This window comes from Strongylocentrotus purpuratus, unplaced genomic scaffold (assembly GCF_000002235.5).
Source record: "Strongylocentrotus purpuratus isolate Spur 01 unplaced genomic scaffold, Spur_5.0 spur5_scaffold_17, whole genome shotgun sequence".
NCBI lineage: Eukaryota > Metazoa > Echinodermata > Echinoidea > Camarodonta > Strongylocentrotidae > Strongylocentrotus > Strongylocentrotus purpuratus.
The window spans coordinates 24944309-24962310 of record NW_022145602.1 but is presented as its reverse complement, the minus strand read 5'-3'; the positions used below and the strand labels follow the sequence as shown (position 1 = coordinate 24962310).

The window sequence follows — 18002 nt, the reverse complement described above, 5'->3', positions numbered from 1 at the left end:
GTCATGTCGATCGAGCTGGGATATTCAAAAGAATCCCACCAATATGTTCAATGTATCTAAGTTGACGATGCGCCTTTGTGGTGTGCTGATAAGAGGGTGTGCGTGTATATTGCATTCGAGTACAGGTGATTCCAACTGCCGTCTGCTAGCTTGAACTTTACTGACTTTTCTGAGACTCATAGCCTGCCATAAGGATGCATGCACGCTACCGTTATAGTGCTTTGTACATGCGAGCAAACCATTGCTTCACTGCCTTTTGCATTCTTGCACACATTCGTAATAGCATTTATTGTTCATGCTCTTTGGACTGTATTGTGCGTTTCGCATGCGCTATTCATAGAACCATCGCGTTAATCAGATTATCTCCCAAAATAAAACCTGGCACGGGACGATTTGGGACTTGGTACAGTAGACAGAATTCAGATTGATAATGATGTATCAAGGGATGTCAAGATCCAGAGGGGAGTCCGACAGGGAGACACATTATCTCCAAAGATATTCACAGCCACTATAGAGGAAGTATTTAAAAAAAGTCGCATTTAGATGGAGGAATGAACATTGATGGGGAAACGCTTACTGATCTAAGATTCGCTGATGCGTATCAGGACAATAACCCCTAGGCAATCACCCCCGGTCAATTACCCCCCGGAAAATTACCCCCCCCCCGGAAAATTACCCCCCCCCCCTGAGGAAAATTACCCCCCAAGGACAATTACCCCCCGGAAAATTACCCCCCGGAGAATTACCCCCCGAGGACAACTACCCCCGAGGACAATTACCCCCGAGGACAATTACCCCCCCCCAAGAACAACTACCCCCCGAGGACAACTACCCCCGAGGACAATTACCCCCGAGGACAACTACCCCCGAGGAAAATTACCCCCATGTACACTACAGGGCATGGTGGCTCAGTGGTTAGAGCGCCCGCCCCATGAACGGGAGGTCGTGAGTTCGAGCCCCTGCTGAGTCTACCAAAAAATTATAACAATGGGACCTTCTGCCTTCTAGCTAGGCGCTCAGCATATTAGATTGGAGAAGGGTAGTAATAATATATGATGTTATGCAGGGCCCCCTGGAAGAGCAGTATCATAACTGAAGTGGCTACCCTGGGTAAATAAAACGTTATCATTATGGGCTTTTCGTTTGTGTGGATGAGGACGGCGTTCACGTCCTCTAACGATGCGAACTGGCGTCAGACACCCTTCCTGTTCACTACCTTATAACCCTTTTCGTTTTAAGTCGACACCCGTTCTCTACACGATGACGTAATGACCCCCGCACGCGCTTATTCAATTTCTCCTTCTTTCACTTCTTATTTTGTTCTTCGTTTATTAATAATAATAATAATAGCTAGTTCTTATATAGCGCTTTTCAGGACCGAAGGCCCTCTCAAAGCGCTTTACAGATATATATATATATATATATATATCTTATTCTATTATACTCTCTCTATTCTTTGTTTTCCTTCTTTCATCTTCTCTTCTATCTTTCCATTGTCTATTCTTTATCATTTTCTCTTTCTGTCTTACCTAATGTTATTGTTGTTGTTATCATTCTATCATTTTTCGTTCTATCTTTCCTCATATTATTCTTTGTTTCTTCCTTCTATCATCTTCTCTTATGTTATTCTTTGTTTTTATCATTTTATCATTTTTCTTTCTATCTTTCTTTATATTATTCTTTGTTTTTTCCCTTCTTTCACCTTCTCTTATGTTATTCTTTGCTTTTATTATTTTATCCCTTTATCTTTTTGTCTTTCTTTATTTTATTCTTTGTTTTTTATTTCCATCATCTTCACTTATGTTATTCTTTGTTTTTATCATTCTATTACTTTCTCTTTTTTGTATTTCCTTATGTTATTCTTTTTTCTTTTTTTTTCTTTCACCTTCTCTTTCTGTCTTTCCTTATGTTATTTTTTGTTTTTTCCCTTCTTTCACCTTCTTTTGCTGTCTTTCATTATGTTATTCTTTGTTTTTTCTTTCTTTCACTTTCTCTTTCTGTCTTTCCTTATGTTATTCTTTGCTTTTTCCCTTCTTTCACCTTCTCTTATGTTATTCTTTGCTTTTATTATTCTTTCACTTTCTTTTTCTGTTTTTCCTTATGTTATTCTTTGTTTTTATCATTTTATTACTTTCTCTTTCTGTCTTTCCATATGTTAGTCTTTGTTTTTTCCTTATATCATCTTCTCTTATGTTATTCTTTTTTTTAATATAATTTTATCACTTTCTCTTTCTGTCTTTCCTTATGTTATTCTTTGTTTCTTCCTTCTGTCACCTTTTCTTATGTTATTCTTTGTTTTTTTAATCATTCTATCACTTTCTCTTTCTGTTTTTACTTTCTGATTTACGCTGCGATGTAGCAAGATGACGTCATTCTGACGACGGGTCACTAGTTTTCTGACGAACCTCAAATCATCGATGAACGGGTTCGCAAATGTGGCCTAACGACGCCAGACGACACGACGCATGCGCAGATCGCCGAAATGACGTCACATATTTGACGTCGTCTATGTCGATGTGACAAACGAAAACCCCCTATTATTACCCTCGAGGACAACTATTCCCCAGAAAAACTACCCCCGAGGACAATTAACCCCGAGGACAACTACCTCTCCACCTTCGAGGACAACTCCCCCCCCCCCCCCCAGGAAAATAACCCCCGGAGGACAACTAACCCCTATGACAATCACCCCGAGGAATTTATAACACTGTAAGGTATAACGCAAGCTTCTCTCCAAATTGCTATTTACAGAACATTGCATAAACCTTCATTTTCTTTGTTATTTATGAAGTTCATTTCAGTTTCTTGAAATTATTCAATTCGATATGGGGGGGGGGGGGGGGTTGCCCAATTCCCCTGTAGTTTTGCTACCGAGTAAAGAACAGAAATTACATTCCTTAGAAATTGAACAATACATTGCGTGCAGATGAGTACGCGTTACAGCCTCTCTCACCATCAATGGCACAACAAAGATATTAGGGTGTTTTCCTTTATGCATCCTCTGTAACTTTTAACATCAGCTGATCGTGTATTTGTCTTTGTATGTATAATGGGCCCTCATCCATGTCATGATCCATAATTAGGGTTTTCTTCACGTTATCTATTATTTATGTTGTCATGCTGAAGTATAATATGTTTTCGTGTACGTTAAATAATTTTGAAATAGAAATTGCCTTCAAGTTATATGTACGGTGCCATGTCAAAAGAAAATGAATATCCGCTCTCTGGTAATTCATCTCATATGATTTTGTAACGCCAGCACAGCGTTTTTCAACCGAGGTGCCGCAAGAGAATGATTTGGAAAACGTTGATTTTGTAAAAAAAAATCAAATACCAGAAATGGTTAAAATATGTAATTACATGAGAAAATAAGATTTTGAGGTTACTACTAAAAGTGTCTTCCTTCCTCGCTCGCTGACAATATTTTGACAGCAAGGCAAATAAGGGCAACGAGAGGCCCGAATATCCTCCAATTCGTGTATCAAGATCTTGACTGAATATATGACTTTTTATTTATGTACATTTGTCGGCAAGGTGCCCGCATACAGTTCTTTAAATAGTTTCTAGTGTGTGGAATAAATGTGCCCATACGTGTGTGCATAGCACTTGACGGGAGCCAGAGTCATGCAAAATTAAAAATCTGTAAAGACTTTGGGATTTGGGAGAAACTTTTCATTTCTTAAGAGGGTACCGTGACTAACAAAAAGTTAAAATAACGCTGCTCCAGAGAAATGTATTTCTATGCATTAAAAAGCGCTGGACAATTACCTTAAACTTACACCCTTCGTGGAAATTAGCGAAATATGTAGTAATAGGAAGACAACGTGATATAGTATTTGAAAGAATATGGGTTCATGCAGGGGATCTTATGGGCTCGTAGCCATCTCTCTATGTGTCAGATCGTCTTTTGCTATTGAATCCTGATTGTTCACGGGGGTAGTTTTCCTCGGGGGGGGGGGGGGGGGGGTAATTGTCATTGGGGGAATTGTCCTCGGGGGGGGGGGGTAATTATATTCGGGGGGTAATTGTTCTCGGGGGGTAATCGTCCTCGGAGGTTATTGCCATCGGGGGTAGTTGTCATCGGGGGTAATTGTCCTCGCGGGGTAATTGTCCTAGGGGGTAATTGTCCTCGGGGGATAGTTGTCCTAGGGGGTAATTGTCCTCGGGGGGTAATTGTCCTAGTTGGTAATTGTCCTTGGGGGTAGTTGTCCTCGGGGGGGGGGGGGGTAATTCTCCGGGGGGGGGGGGGTAATTGTCCTTGGGGGGTAGTTGTCCTCGGGGGGTTATTATCCGGGGGGTAATATTCCAGGGGGTAATTGTCCTTTGGGGGTAGTTTTCCGGGGGGTAATTTTTTCCGGGGGGTGATTGCCCAGGGGGTAATTGTCCTAGAACCCGCTGATGATGTGGCCTTGATCTCAACATCGACCAAAGACTTGGAAGACCAGCTGACAGGTCTCAACAGGGAGAGCAAACGTATTGGCCTAACTATGCAAAAAGAGAAAACTAAATATATGACTAACAATGACACAGATGAAAACATCGAGATAGAAGGTCGCACGTTAGAGAGAGTGACAGTTACAAGTATCTGGGACAAACTTTGAAAAAATGGAGAACACCTCAAAAGAAGATGTTATGATGAGAGTAAAAGCAGGATGGATGAACTTTAGAAGATACAAAGACATGTTGACCGATAATAACATACCCATGTCACCAAGAAGAAGAATGTTCAACCAATACATTCTAACAACCATGACATATGGATCAGAAACATGGTCATTGACAAAGGATCTAGAACAGAAGCTTGTGACTACTCAACAAGCTATGGAGAGAAAGATGTAGCATTTATCTCTGCGAGACAAAATCAACCACAAAGTCATACGCCAGAAAACAAAGGTTAAAGACATTATGGAGAAAGTCAGAGAGTCGAAGTGGAGATGGGCTGGGCATGTAGCAAGACTTCAGGACAATAGATGGACAAATCGTTTAACAGAATGGCAACCAAGGGTGGGAAAGAGAAGAAGAGGAAGGCAGAAGAGAAGATGGAGAGATGACCTAACATCATACATGGGAACGGCCGCTTGAACTAGGACAGCTAGAGACAGAAGAGAATGGAAATTTCATGAGGAGGGCTTTTTCCAACGTCTGGATGAACTATAGCCTGATAGAAAATGGTGATTAGCCCTGTGGCACGATAAGAGTTAACATACCTTTTTTTTATCCAGCCTTACCAGATATCCATTTCAATAATTAAATATATATAATGGCAAAGTAAACTTGATTTTTTTCTTCTTCAAATTTAGACATTCAATGTGGGTCTATTTGTTTATTTCAGTCTCAAAACTCGGTCGATCTTCAGTATTATATCTAAAAGTTTCATTGTTTTAGTTCCAAGCCGGTATAAAGGGATCATTCAAAGTCCATACACATCAACTCCCACCCAGGTTTCTTCAATCTCTTTTTTCATTTCCCTTTTCTCTTAATCCTTTGCTTACGGGAACTTGTTGGCCCCCATGCTAGGCCTATGGGACCTATACAATTCAGGAGTCAACGGGTTAACCTTTCTTTACCACCCGTCCCCTGAAGCATAGTGAATAAATATCGATACTGTTCTCGTATGTATGTAGTATGTGAATCTACGTTAAAACTTAAAACCCCAATGTGGTCTATGCCATAATAGTATGATTAAACATTATAGTGATGAAGAACAAAAAAATGCCCTAAACACTATCACGGCAATGCGAATGACACATGACCCTAGAAAGGGCTGGTTTTGAGCCTTAATAAAACATATTAAATAACATATGTTTTGTATGCGAAAAATGCATGAGTGATGCCATCATAGGACTAACAAAGTTTTGTTAATTCAAAGTAGTGCTGGCATTTCCAGAATTTGATTAAACAAATTTGTTTTCATTGGCTGCCTGCCGTAGCAACAACCGGAATTGACAAAAGACTTAACTCCATTTCGTTGAAGATCACCTATAGACGAAAGAATTCATGCACGGCTGATTGTCAATGAACGGAGTTTGATTATAGAATATTACTCTGAGTCAGTTATTTTGATGAATCATTAATCCGTAGAAAGAAAACCGTACGACAAATTATGTAGGGCGAAAGCAAAGATTTATATGAGGATGTACTGGAGCTTTCATCTTCCACTTCTAAGCTCACCCCCACTCCCTATTTTATTTATTTATTGTTTTATTTTATTTTATTGTTTTTATTATTTATTTTATTTTATTATTTTTTTTTTCGGGGGGGGGGGGGAGGATCCTGAAATGTAAAGAGTTATCACATACAATAGCAAAGCGATGACGATAACCAAGTAGTATTACAACTGCCGTTTGCCGGCATGATCTATATCCAGCCTACATACTGATTAGGCCCTTGCACGAGTTCAATACCCACTTTACTGTTATAATCTATACATTGTCATGCTACTGCATACCTTTCATCCCAATATGAATTAACATTTTTTGTTTTAATGAAAGAGAACAAATATTCTATCCAGTGTTGATGATTTTAATAAAACATGCTAAAAATAATCGTGTCGTGATACACCCTTTAACGGTTACAATAATGCGCATGCTCCAACATGGGCGCCATTTGTTTGACATTTTTTTGTAAGTGCGAGTCAACATCTTGTTTACTCCCCCCCCCCCCCCCCCCAAAAAAAAAAAAAAAAAAAAAAAAAAAAAAAAAATGGTGACCATGTCAAAATGATGTGAACGCGCAGCACAGGTAGTGACGCAACAATGCATGCTCATCTGAAAAAAATGATGACGCAATGTTTACTCCCAATCTAAATTGACGGCTTTAATCGTGAAGGGTGTATTGAGTTTCTATTTTCAGGCTTTTTTATAACAGCCTTAACCAATTTTCAACTGATCATTCGTTATTCAGTTCTGTATGAGGATATTATAATTATGAATTACAAAATAAAATGAACGAAGAGGCAAAGAAGACGCATTTTAGAATTAAGACAAGATAAGCGACATTTTTTGTGTATCTTATTTTATTTCTTAATACATCAATTACATCAATACGTAAATGAGCACTGCCAAAAAAGTAATTATATTGCCAAATCATACCATTGTTTTTGTAAATAGGTTAATTATGCTTACAATACTGTATTTCCCAATGCAGTTTAAAGGAAAATAAAATATCTACTAATCTTCCGCTTAAAAGGTTTTAAGAAACGAATCTTACATGCATATTTAATACGTAATTATCTTGTTAATTTTAAAAACTAAACAAGGTTGACTCCAAAAGAAGGCGTATACACATGATACTGGGTATTCTTTTAAACTGGCCAATGACGTGTGTGTATATAACATGCTTAATCACTAATGTATTAATCACTACAATTGATAACCACTCAAATTGACCCTCATTTTGAACGCACAGAGAGATTTTAAGTTGGGTGTTTAAGACTGGTGTTAGTGTTTAATAAATACTAACACCAGCCTTAAATCGGCTGGTGTTAAGGCTTTGACCTCTGAATATCGCCAACTTCCGGTAGCTAGTGTTATCGATATTACCGAACTTTGTGGCTGGTGTTAACATTTTACGTACACATGTCCTATTCACTAACACTAGCCCCTAGGGATTAAGCAAATGTGGATTTTCAGTTCGGTTTTAGTGTTTTACCAGCAAAACAGTCAACGCACGAACGACGCCAATGTATTGTCTGACAATCAAATAAAGAATATGAGAATCAGGTCCTTTACTTTGTGATTCATACATTCTTTTGTGTAAAATTTGTTATCTAATAAGACCAGAGAAATAAGTGTAAATTTATTTTGTGCTTTTGATGATATCATATTTTTTGAAGTACTATTTTTAAAGGATCGTCGTGAAATCAAGTCTGTGTGGCGATGTCACGGTGCCACTGCGGTGTTAAGCTTTCGACATTGATATCGGTATCAGGCTCTTAATATCATCAGCAAATTACTTTGCTCAATTTAAGAGCTCTTGACTGCTCTAAGAACTAACACTAACACCGACTTGAAATCGCTCACTGTATGCACTCTTTATGTTGTGGAACTACGACATACTTTTAATGGATTTTGATTCCATATGTTTTTAGAAGAAAGAGATCGAGTAATAAAAAATAAAGATACCGAGTTCCCCCCCCCCCTTAAAAAAGGGTAAATTAAAATGAAATAAAGTCAAATAATAAAATGAAAGAAGGGGACAGAAAAAAGTAACCCCAACCTGGATACTAAGAAAATAGGTACCAAATTGTAATAAAAGAGGGTTACGAGAACCATTACGAATGTATTGCTAGTATCAAAATGTAGATTTAAAGGTGAACATGTAACTTCGTTTAAGTACCATACTCTTTATTCAATAATCCTAAACGAATTCGAAATAAAACTTCCTTTAGACTCCGAAATTAGAAAACCATTAAACAATCAAGAATGCAAAATATTATAAATTCACAGATTTCGTGGCGACAAACAAAAACCAATCGGATGAATACATCCGTGTGTGACCTCAATCCAACATCATTTAATGAAGGGTATTTTCTGCATATCAAAGTGATATTCCATATAACATCAACAAGTTATAATATCTTAAATTTGCAGTTATAACCCAGGTATTCAGATAAATGGTCAAGTGCTGGAAGGAAGCTGAAAATTGAGAAATTAACACCCGAATGAAGATCATATATCCTAAGAAATAAGATATGTTCTCTCATTGCATCTTGAGAATTTGTACTTTTTAAGAATCGTTTACTGCTTTCTGATTAGATGTGTAACCGTTTCATCATTACATAAAGGCAATACGGGAAATACATTTAATATCTTATCTGTGTAAATGTGTAACGCTTTCATACACTCTTGTTAAATATTCAAATTAAACTGATTAATATAAATTATCGGAAGCTTGATCAATGTAACATAGGAATGGAAATGATATTGAAATCCATGCACTATTGGTGTCATGCCAACTTAAAACATAACACCTAGGTTGACAACTGTTGGAAAGGCGCTATACAAGAACCCACTATTATTATTATTATTATTAAGAAGAAGAAAAGTTAATTTCGCAATATTTTTACTTTTGACCGCGGCATTATTTACATCTAGTACACATTTCATGACTAGAACAAATCAAAACTAATAGGGTATCGTTAACCAAAAATAAAACTACTTTCTAGTAATCATAAACGTAAACGTTACTATGCCATGACAAGAGAGATATACATGATCAAACTTGAGTTTCTAATTTTTTTGAGGGGTTGGTTTATTATCATTACACAAGATTGACAGGCAGGTCAAGGGAGATTGTACGTAGTCACGTATTCAGCTAATCATCAGGGAAAAAATGACTTTAAGCAAGTGTATGGTAAATAAAATGAATATATTTGTTTCATTCTTCCGTTCGGTTCAGTTCAGTTAGTGTTAGTAGCATGAAATAAAAAGTAAGAAACTTCACTTTTGCAATGTAAATTGCGAAGATATTTGATATTACTTTTCACATTCATGACCCTTACGCAATAGAGACCAAGGGGTAATTGAGTATTTGTTTCAAACAAGAGCATGCTCTAAAACTAAAATTTAATCATTAGTAAATCATACAAATTTGCACTTAAAAGTTCCGTTCATTGTTGGTTCATTTAGTATGAAGAGAAGAGTCAGGTGACGTTAAATTGGTTTCTCGTAGGTCTCATAGCTATGGTGAATCTCGTCTGGTTTCAAGTATGGTGCAGTGTACAGTGACTTATCACCTACAAGGTAATCCGCGTACCCTGCAGGAACCTCGGGGAGTGGTCCTCGGTCAGTTCTCTCATCTTGTAAGGAATGTTTCGATGGTCCAAAGCTCCGTCTGTCATTAAATAGCAGATTTATGAAAGTAATGTTAGTAACAAAATACTGAAAGTAACACAAAGTAGGGCCTGTTTACATATATAATGTACCGCAAAGGAACACTATAACAATGACAAAAATATAAAATTCATCAATATATTTGTAACTCGTTTTTTTTCTCAAAGAATAAGTAACATTTCGTTTGGGGTTAGGGGTGCTAAAACGGTTAATTGGCTGAAAGTAAAATTCAAACATGAGAATAATCGTAGTAAATGGCAAATCTTCTGATGAAGTGAAGCTTCCAATTTTTGTTTATGTGTTTCAACATAATATAAAGTTACGAATATTGGCATTCCCTTGCATACAGCCACCCACTACGCCCATAATTTAATTAATTGTTGTCATTTTCTCTTTATACAAATTATACCCAAAAGTAATCTGGCCTATTCTTACCCTTTTCTTGTTCAACATTTTAACGCCCCCCCCCCCCTTAAAAAACGCAAATAAATGATAGCAGCGTAAACTGACAAACTATAGGAACAAGCGCGCGGATAATTGACGGGTTGTGATTGGCTGTCTAATGTCCGCGGGCTGTATCAATGCGTAAGCTTCAGTAATGCAATAGTCCTTCCGAACTTTGTTCATCCTTGCAATTTACTCCGACTGAGGGAAAGACGAAAATCTTAATTATGTATGTTTCCGTTGCTATTTTCGATTTTGCAGTAATAATAATAATAATATTTACATTTATAGGGCGCTTAATACGGGCGTTTATAAGCGCACAGGCGGTATTGTCTAATTCATTATAATTAATTAACAAGTTCAATGGCTTAAAAGCAAAACAAAAATATATATAAATAAGCGGTACAAATAGTTTCTTTATAAAAAAATTATGTAAAAAAAAAGGGAAGACAAAAATGTCCAGTGAACTAAGGTCCTTATTACCCTTTAACGGAGATCGAGAAGGCTACCATGGACATCAGGACTAGAATGAACATTATCACTGCTGCTACTAGAAGGCCTGTGATGAAGACATTTCGTCCATTTTGCTTCTCCTGGGGTTCTTTATTTCCAAATCTCCCTGTAAAGAGATTATGAAGAAGTTTCCATTAGAAATGTTCAGAAAAAAATATTTTAGTCATATATGGGATATAATAAAGTTTTGCTAACACGCTCTTCCTTGTATAAAGCTAAACATAATTTCACATAATTATACATTATCTTTTTTTCAAAATTTGAGCTAAAACAAGAATCCGATTGCACTATTTTGTTTAAAAGAGAAGGGTGATTTTAACACGACTTTTGATGTTGAAACATATATGGAATAAATGCAAATGAAGTGAATTGTTGTCGAAGTAAAAACAGATCCACAATGTTGTGAAACCTGGATTATATTGAACAAAAAATAGTGTTGTTTCCCATTCCAATATTATATACATCTGAGTAAACTTAAGAAATAACTTTTTTAAGGAAAATATACTTATAGCGGAAATGGCCAAGGGTTTTAATTTGGTCTTGCACATTTCCATTGCCTTTAACTGCGGCTACTCGATTACCGTTGTGAAATATTTTTCTTGCTCCAATGTTTTCAAAATTCTAAATTGTTATGCTTGGACTGATGAATGATTATAGTTGGGGGAAATAAAGGAGATTTAAACATGTTGCTCTTAAGACAGGACGGGAAAATGACAAGGAGGCACAATGAAAAGTAGGGACCAGTTGCACATTAGGTTAACAAATGTCATCCGCTGTTAACAACCATAACAATTCAAACAAAAACATCAACAAAACAAAGGCAAATTACTTGTAAACAATACTGTACACGTGTTTTCATTACACTGAAAGAAAAACAGGATTGATATCGCTATCATAAAGAAAACAAAACACGATAGGAGCATTTTGTAGAAATGAAGAAAAAAAAAATAATAAAGGCTATATTCAAACAAAAAAGGTAATTTTCTTAAGTAGCAGTGAGTACATACCTGCTGCAGCACCGCCATTAGGCGGTTGTGGAACTGGGCACCAAACGACCGATCCGCGCCACAGGCCATCCTTGTCGCAAATCCAAACGAACGAAACAGACGCACTCTTACATGTGATGTTGACGTTGGTACCAATCTTGTACCGAGCCCTTATTGTATTAACCGATGAATCTGCTGGTAGGATTGGTTGGTTGCATTCTACAAAACAATGAATAAATGAATAAATGAATATATGAACAAATGAATAAGTAATGGTAAATAGTGGAATATCGGTTTAAAAAAATAAACTGTACGTTCTTTAATAGCCAACCAGTTACATGACAGTTCTCATCTGGTTATATACGAACAGTGTAATGTTCTCTCCGATATGCATTTTAAAAATATGTGTGCGTATTTGTGTGTGTGTGCATGAGTGTGTGTGAAATCACATTGCGGCCCATTATTACCTTTCACAGGGTCAGGGCAGACTATATTTTGTCCGTTCCAAATTCCGTTGACACATGACAATTCGAACCATTCAGGAACCCCGTTAGTCACTTCGTTACATGTCACATTTATTATGTCACGATGTTTGTAGGAGAGACGAAGATTCTGAATGTTTGAGTCAAGAGGCACCGCCGGGGCACTGCATTGAGCTTTGCCAGCAGCAACTGCATGGATGATATAAATATATGACCAAAGGTTATCATCATCATCAGTACATTTATCATCCACTTGAATCATGATTGGGTAGAAATTAAAATGTGCTTGAAAAGGTGAATCATTACTACCGACTGTTTGCGTTATGCAAAATGTTGGATAACATATTCCAGAAGAAAACAGACTCATCACCATGGTTCTCAATATTTTGTTTTGGTATTCAATTATGTTTGTATTTTGGAAACAAGTCGATTCACCTCAATTAATTTCAATCCAATCAAATTCAATCAAAGACTAAACTTGGCAACTTTTACAACTTGCAAGTAAAATACAATGTTAATACTGATTGTAAGATTCGTAAAACAGTACAAATCGGAATATACACAAAGTTGCATGAATACAATAGCGACGAGGGTTAATATGAGTTATTGAAGTAAAAAAGAATGTATAATTCCTATTATACGGTGGAATGTGAAAACATATGAAAAGTTAAAAAGTGATCATGATAATGATCATAAGTATAGTATCATTATATTAAATAACCAATATGCAGTCCAGATTATACTCAAAAGTACGACAACATTAATTTCACTATTACAGCAATTTAAAAGTTGCTTTGCTTCAACAGATCATATTGGTTATGTTGTTGATAATCGAAAAAGGGCTATATGCAGCCTGTGACAAACATCTGTTGTCGATTGCCAGTTGTGCAAGTCAGACAACAATCAGATTGCGATACTCCACCAACTCCTTTGATGATTAATATTAAACATCCACAATCAAATACCTGTAGCGGAGGGTTCGAGCAGGGCGGGCGGTGGACAGGATACAACGGGTCCGCTCCATAATCCTTTGTTGTGACATTGAAGGGTGAAGGTAGAACCACTGGCATCACACGTCACATTCACTTTGTCTGTGAAGTTGTAATTCAGACGGAGATTTTCCACCGTGGAATGGGGAGGAACATACGGAGTACTACAAGGTATGGAACCTGGAAGTAGTCAAGGAGAAACAAAACAAGATGTGATATTAAGTGAATAGCAAGATCTTTCCATTGTTATTTTCGTTAGGGAACATTTCGACTGAGGGGTAGACGTGTGAGGGGGGGGGGGGCTGCCGTTATAACGGTAGACCTGGTAGGCGTTTCACAAAACTTGTCATCAGTGACAAATGGCACGTTTTGTTATAAGCTACTGAAATCCTTGCTTCTGATTGGTTATCAGCAGATTTGTCACTGATTTTTGTCATTTGTCATTAAAAAAGGCCTCGTGAAACGTCCTCCCCCCTGTGTTCTTGACAGGTGCCAAAATAACCCAAGAGGCTGAAGGGATTTTAAATCTTGCATAAGAGAAGCACGATAATTGGGTAATAAATGGATTTAAAAAAAAAGATCACTCAAAGAAGTATATACGGTCGATTGATTTATGAAAAGGTTTATACAGGGTATTTTGTCCCGATTAATGATTTTCGTAAAATTAAGATTCTCTTGTTCCAACACAGGGACCTAATCGGTCATAATTAAAAAACAATGCATTAATCCGTCGACATAATGACGCTCCGCCGACTATTGTTGCGGGCTTTATTTCGTCAAAGATAAGGTGTTAGACTTAGGGTGAGGGTTATAATAAGATTTAAGGTTAAGATGTCTGATAAGAAGGTTTGGGTTAGGTACAGTGTTTGGTTTAGGGTAAGGGTTTGAATATGTTTTAAAGTAGGGACGTCTAGGATTGGGGCTAGATTTACGGTTAGTTACTGTTTTTGGTATAGGTTAATGGGTGTAATAGGGTTTAAGGTTAGAACGTCTAGGATGGAGGGTTCTGTCGGGGGTAAGAAAAAGTGTTAGGTGTAGGCTTAGGGTGCATTGAAATGGTTTATTAAAATACTTTCCTCGCGGCCACAATGCCAAATTGCGAAAGTTTACAATAGCAATGTCTTGTCAAGATGTACATGAAAATCATTGACAATGAAAAGCCATTATTAGAGTATCATATTTAGAATAAAATCAACAGAATTGAATGGTCAAGAAATATGCATTACAATTAATGAGACATGTTGAATAAAATGTGATAAAATATGACGATAATATATCCAACAACAATGTAAGAATGAGAGAAGGGGAGCGAGGAGAAAAACGAAAGGGGAAGAAAAAAGAAAATATTGGGGACATGAAAAGATAAGAAAAGACGTGTGTGTATTAGAAGAGAAATGGGAATATATAGATAAGAGAGCGATAGAGAAACAGACATAGAGGGACGGAGTTTAGAGAGACAGAAAGAGAGAGCGCGAGAGAGAGAGAGAAAAAAAGGAAGAGAGAGAATAAAAGAGAGAGACAAGGAGAAAGAGAGAGAGAGATGGATGGAAACAGAGACAAGGGAAGGAAAAAGGAAGAGTCTAGGATGAAGGGTTCTGTCGGGGGTAAGAAAAAGTGTTAGGTGTAGGCTTAGGGTGCTTTGAAATGGTTTATTAAAATACTTTCCTCGCGGCCACAATGCCAAATTGCGAAAGTTTACAATGGCAATGTCATGTCAAGATGTACATGAAAATCATTGACAATAAAAAGCCATTATTAGAGTATCATATTTAGAATAAAATCAACAGAATTGAATGGTCAAGAAATATGCATTACAATTAATGAGACATGTTGAATAAAATGTGATAAAATATGGCGATAATATATCCAACAACAATGTAAGAATGAGAAAAGGGGAGCGAGGAGAAACGAAAGAGGAAGAAAAAAGAAAATATTGGGGACATGAAAAGATAAGAAAAGACGTGTGTGTATTAGAAGAGAAATGGGAATATATAGATAAGAGAGCGATAGAGAAACAGACATAGAGGGACGGAGTTTAGAGAGACAGAAAGAGAGAGGAGCGAGAGAGAGAGAGAGACATAGAGAAAGGAAGAGAGAGAATAAAAGAGAGAGACAAGGAGAAAGAGAGAGAGAGAGAGAGAGAGAGAGATGGATGGAAACAGAGAAAAGGGAAGGAAAAAGGAAGAGTTAGAGGAGTGATATGACTTTACAACAGATAGTAACTTTAACAACATGCACGGAAAACATAATCCTCAATATAAAGATACAAGTATAGTTTTTCAATTCGTAATTTTAAGTGTAATCTTTAAAAACACACAAGTTGGGGTTAGGTACATCGTTTGGTCTAGGGTAAGTGTTGCAATCAGGTTTGATGTCAGGACGTCTCAGATGGAGGTTAGGGTTAGGGTTAGGTACAGTGTTTGGTCTAGAGTAAGTGTTGCAATCAGGTTTGATGATATGACGTCTTAAATTGAGTTTAGTATAAGGATTAGGTACAGTGTTTGGTCTAAGGTAAGCATTGCTATATGGTTTATTGCGAGGACGTCTGAATTGGAGGCTAGGTTAGGGTTAGGTACAGTGTTTGTTGCGTGTTTTTTGTAATTTAAGAAATTAGTTCGTCCCTTTCCCTTTTTGTTTATTTTATATATCTATTTCTTTACAACAAAAAAAACGGGGGGGGGCATTCCTATAATATTATATACTTCGGAGTCGATAATGCAAAAGAAGAAGCCCCAAGTTTTCCATTATTTATATATATGCATTTGTATGTGTGTGTATTTAAGTTGTCACTTTTTATGTAAATCAATTATATTATATACTAGTATTGTTATTTGAATGTTTTATATTTGATTTATCAATAAATACAGAAACATTTGCTTTAAAAAAAAATCGAATTCAATTCCTATGTGTAAAGTACGTTTTTCAGTTATCGTGATCATTATAACGGTTGGCGAAAAATCAAACGCCTCACTTGGTTTGTGGCATGCGATAAATGCTTGGAGTTTGTTTGGCACTGTTTGAAACGTGTTCATTTGTAGTATGCAATCTGTAGCGCAGATGTTCATTTCAGTCAATAGGTATTCGTTGCTGTATGCAAATGTATTTCAAGCCCCCCACTCCCTCTTCCTACCACATATTTTGTTGTCAGATCTTTTACAATCATCCCATTTATCACAAAATATTCCATTGTTTTCCTTTAGTGGAATATCAAAACGAGAGGTAAACAATAGCAGTAACTGTGTCACGCATTTTTTTACAGAGTGGGTCAAAACAGCAAGGGAAAGCCTGACAGAATGGTTTCTCAGTGTCAACCTCACCAAGACTAAGCAGCGCGTAGGCCCACACATGTGATATTACAACTAGGCCGAGAAGGAGAAGTTTGAGAGATGACGAAGAATCTTCCTTGTTTTCTTCTCTCACCCGTTTCAAGCAGCTAGCTAATGGAGCTGTTCACGAAATTAAGAGAAGGAGACTGCGGCGTCCTAATTCAAGAAAATCGGTTATCGCCTTTTATCAATGATTCAAGTCTACAAAAGGTATGATGCAAAGCACAGCAATCGAAAGGATTCGTGAGGAATATGGTTTCTTACAATATTGCGCGATTTACATATTATTATCATGATAGGAAACTGATTAACAAAACAGACATAATACAAAAGAATACACTTGGTACGTCTAGCTCACCCCCTTTCAAGTCCATCAAAAAACTCAAAGTTAGGAATAAACAGAAAATTAAACAAAATATAAAGTTACAACAAGTACGCTTTAGAGAAAATATTTTACAAAATAGCAAATGAAGAAATATACAAATAAAGCACAATTTTGACACTCATCTCTTGTTCACTGCACAGTAACATTTTTAGAATGCCGGCCTACTTATTTCTATAAAAAATCTTTTTGTAAAGATTAAATGATAATATCATACCATAATAACAACAGCCTCATGACGTCTGGTCAATATTGTGCTATACATATCGGTGACAGGACAATATTACCGTTAACGTTTTTACTTATCTTTATTGTGCTAGAACATAGCTCAGCCATTCCCCAAAATACTCATTCTCGGATGCCCGGATATATATTTGGAGGCAAGTATTATAATATACTTTTCCCTTTTTATCAGTCAAACGCCTCACCTGGTTTGTGGCATCTGATAATTACTTGATTATTATTTGTCAGTGTATCAAACGAGCAGATTAGGAGTTGTGAACATCAGTAAGTGCACTTATCCACTAGTCATACTGCGCGCACTGATATATTTATGATTATTATATTCAGTTGTCCCTTTTCATAAACGTCAAATGTTGTTTAATGTTGGTTGTGTTTTTTACCAGAAACGAAACAGTTGAGTCCAACTACCACAATGTATGCTTTACCTGCATTAAACTCCATATTTATCTTATTTTTCCCTCTCAATTAAGTGTGGGGGGGGGGGGGTAGTTGTTATGTTAACAATGAGGAGGCAGGTATTACATGCGTACACCTGCGCGCGCGAGCATGTGTGCGTGTGTGTGAAAATGAAACATCACCCACATTTTCGGGTAAGGGGGTAATCACTAAAAACAAAGTGTTATTTGAAGTTATCATAAGTCTAATCTCACCCCTCCCCACAAACATGCAAACAAAAATAGAAAAATTAAACTAAAATAAAAAGATGAGAGATTTTACAGGGGAAAATAATTATTTGTGGTAGGACTTTGAGAATATTATGTGAATATCCATGTAAGACAAAATAATTCAAAGACCAAAAAAATA

General features: G+C 36.8%; 1 protein-coding gene across 1 annotated transcript; it reads right to left on the bottom strand.

Annotated features, from left to right (window-relative positions):
* Positions 1-9614: 9614 nt before the first annotated feature.
* LOC105444270 (CUB and sushi domain-containing protein 3-like) lies at positions 9615-17639 on the bottom strand. The gene is made up of 6 exons (XM_030988325.1): positions 17624-17639; positions 13224-13427; positions 12244-12447; positions 11798-11995; positions 10761-10896; positions 9615-9834 (listed from the first exon to the last, which is right to left on the bottom strand). Exons 1-6 carry the CDS (start codon positions 17637-17639, stop codon positions 9654-9656), a joined length of 939 nt encoding a protein of 312 aa, XP_030844185.1. The 3' UTR covers positions 9615-9653.
* Positions 17640-18002: the final 363 nt, after the last annotated feature.

What these genes read in the sequence shown, in the direction of transcription:
- LOC105444270 (XM_030988325.1), bottom strand. An exon ending in CTGCCCTGACCCTGTGAAAG is followed by an intron (nt 11,996 to 12,243) that starts GTAATAATGGGC and finishes ATTGTTTTGTAG; the next exon opens with AATGCAACCAACCAATCCTA. An exon ending in TTCTCGATCTCCGTTAAAGG is followed by an intron (nt 9,835 to 10,760) that starts GTAATAAGGACC and finishes ATTTAATGACAG; the next exon opens with ACGGAGCTTTGGACCATCGA.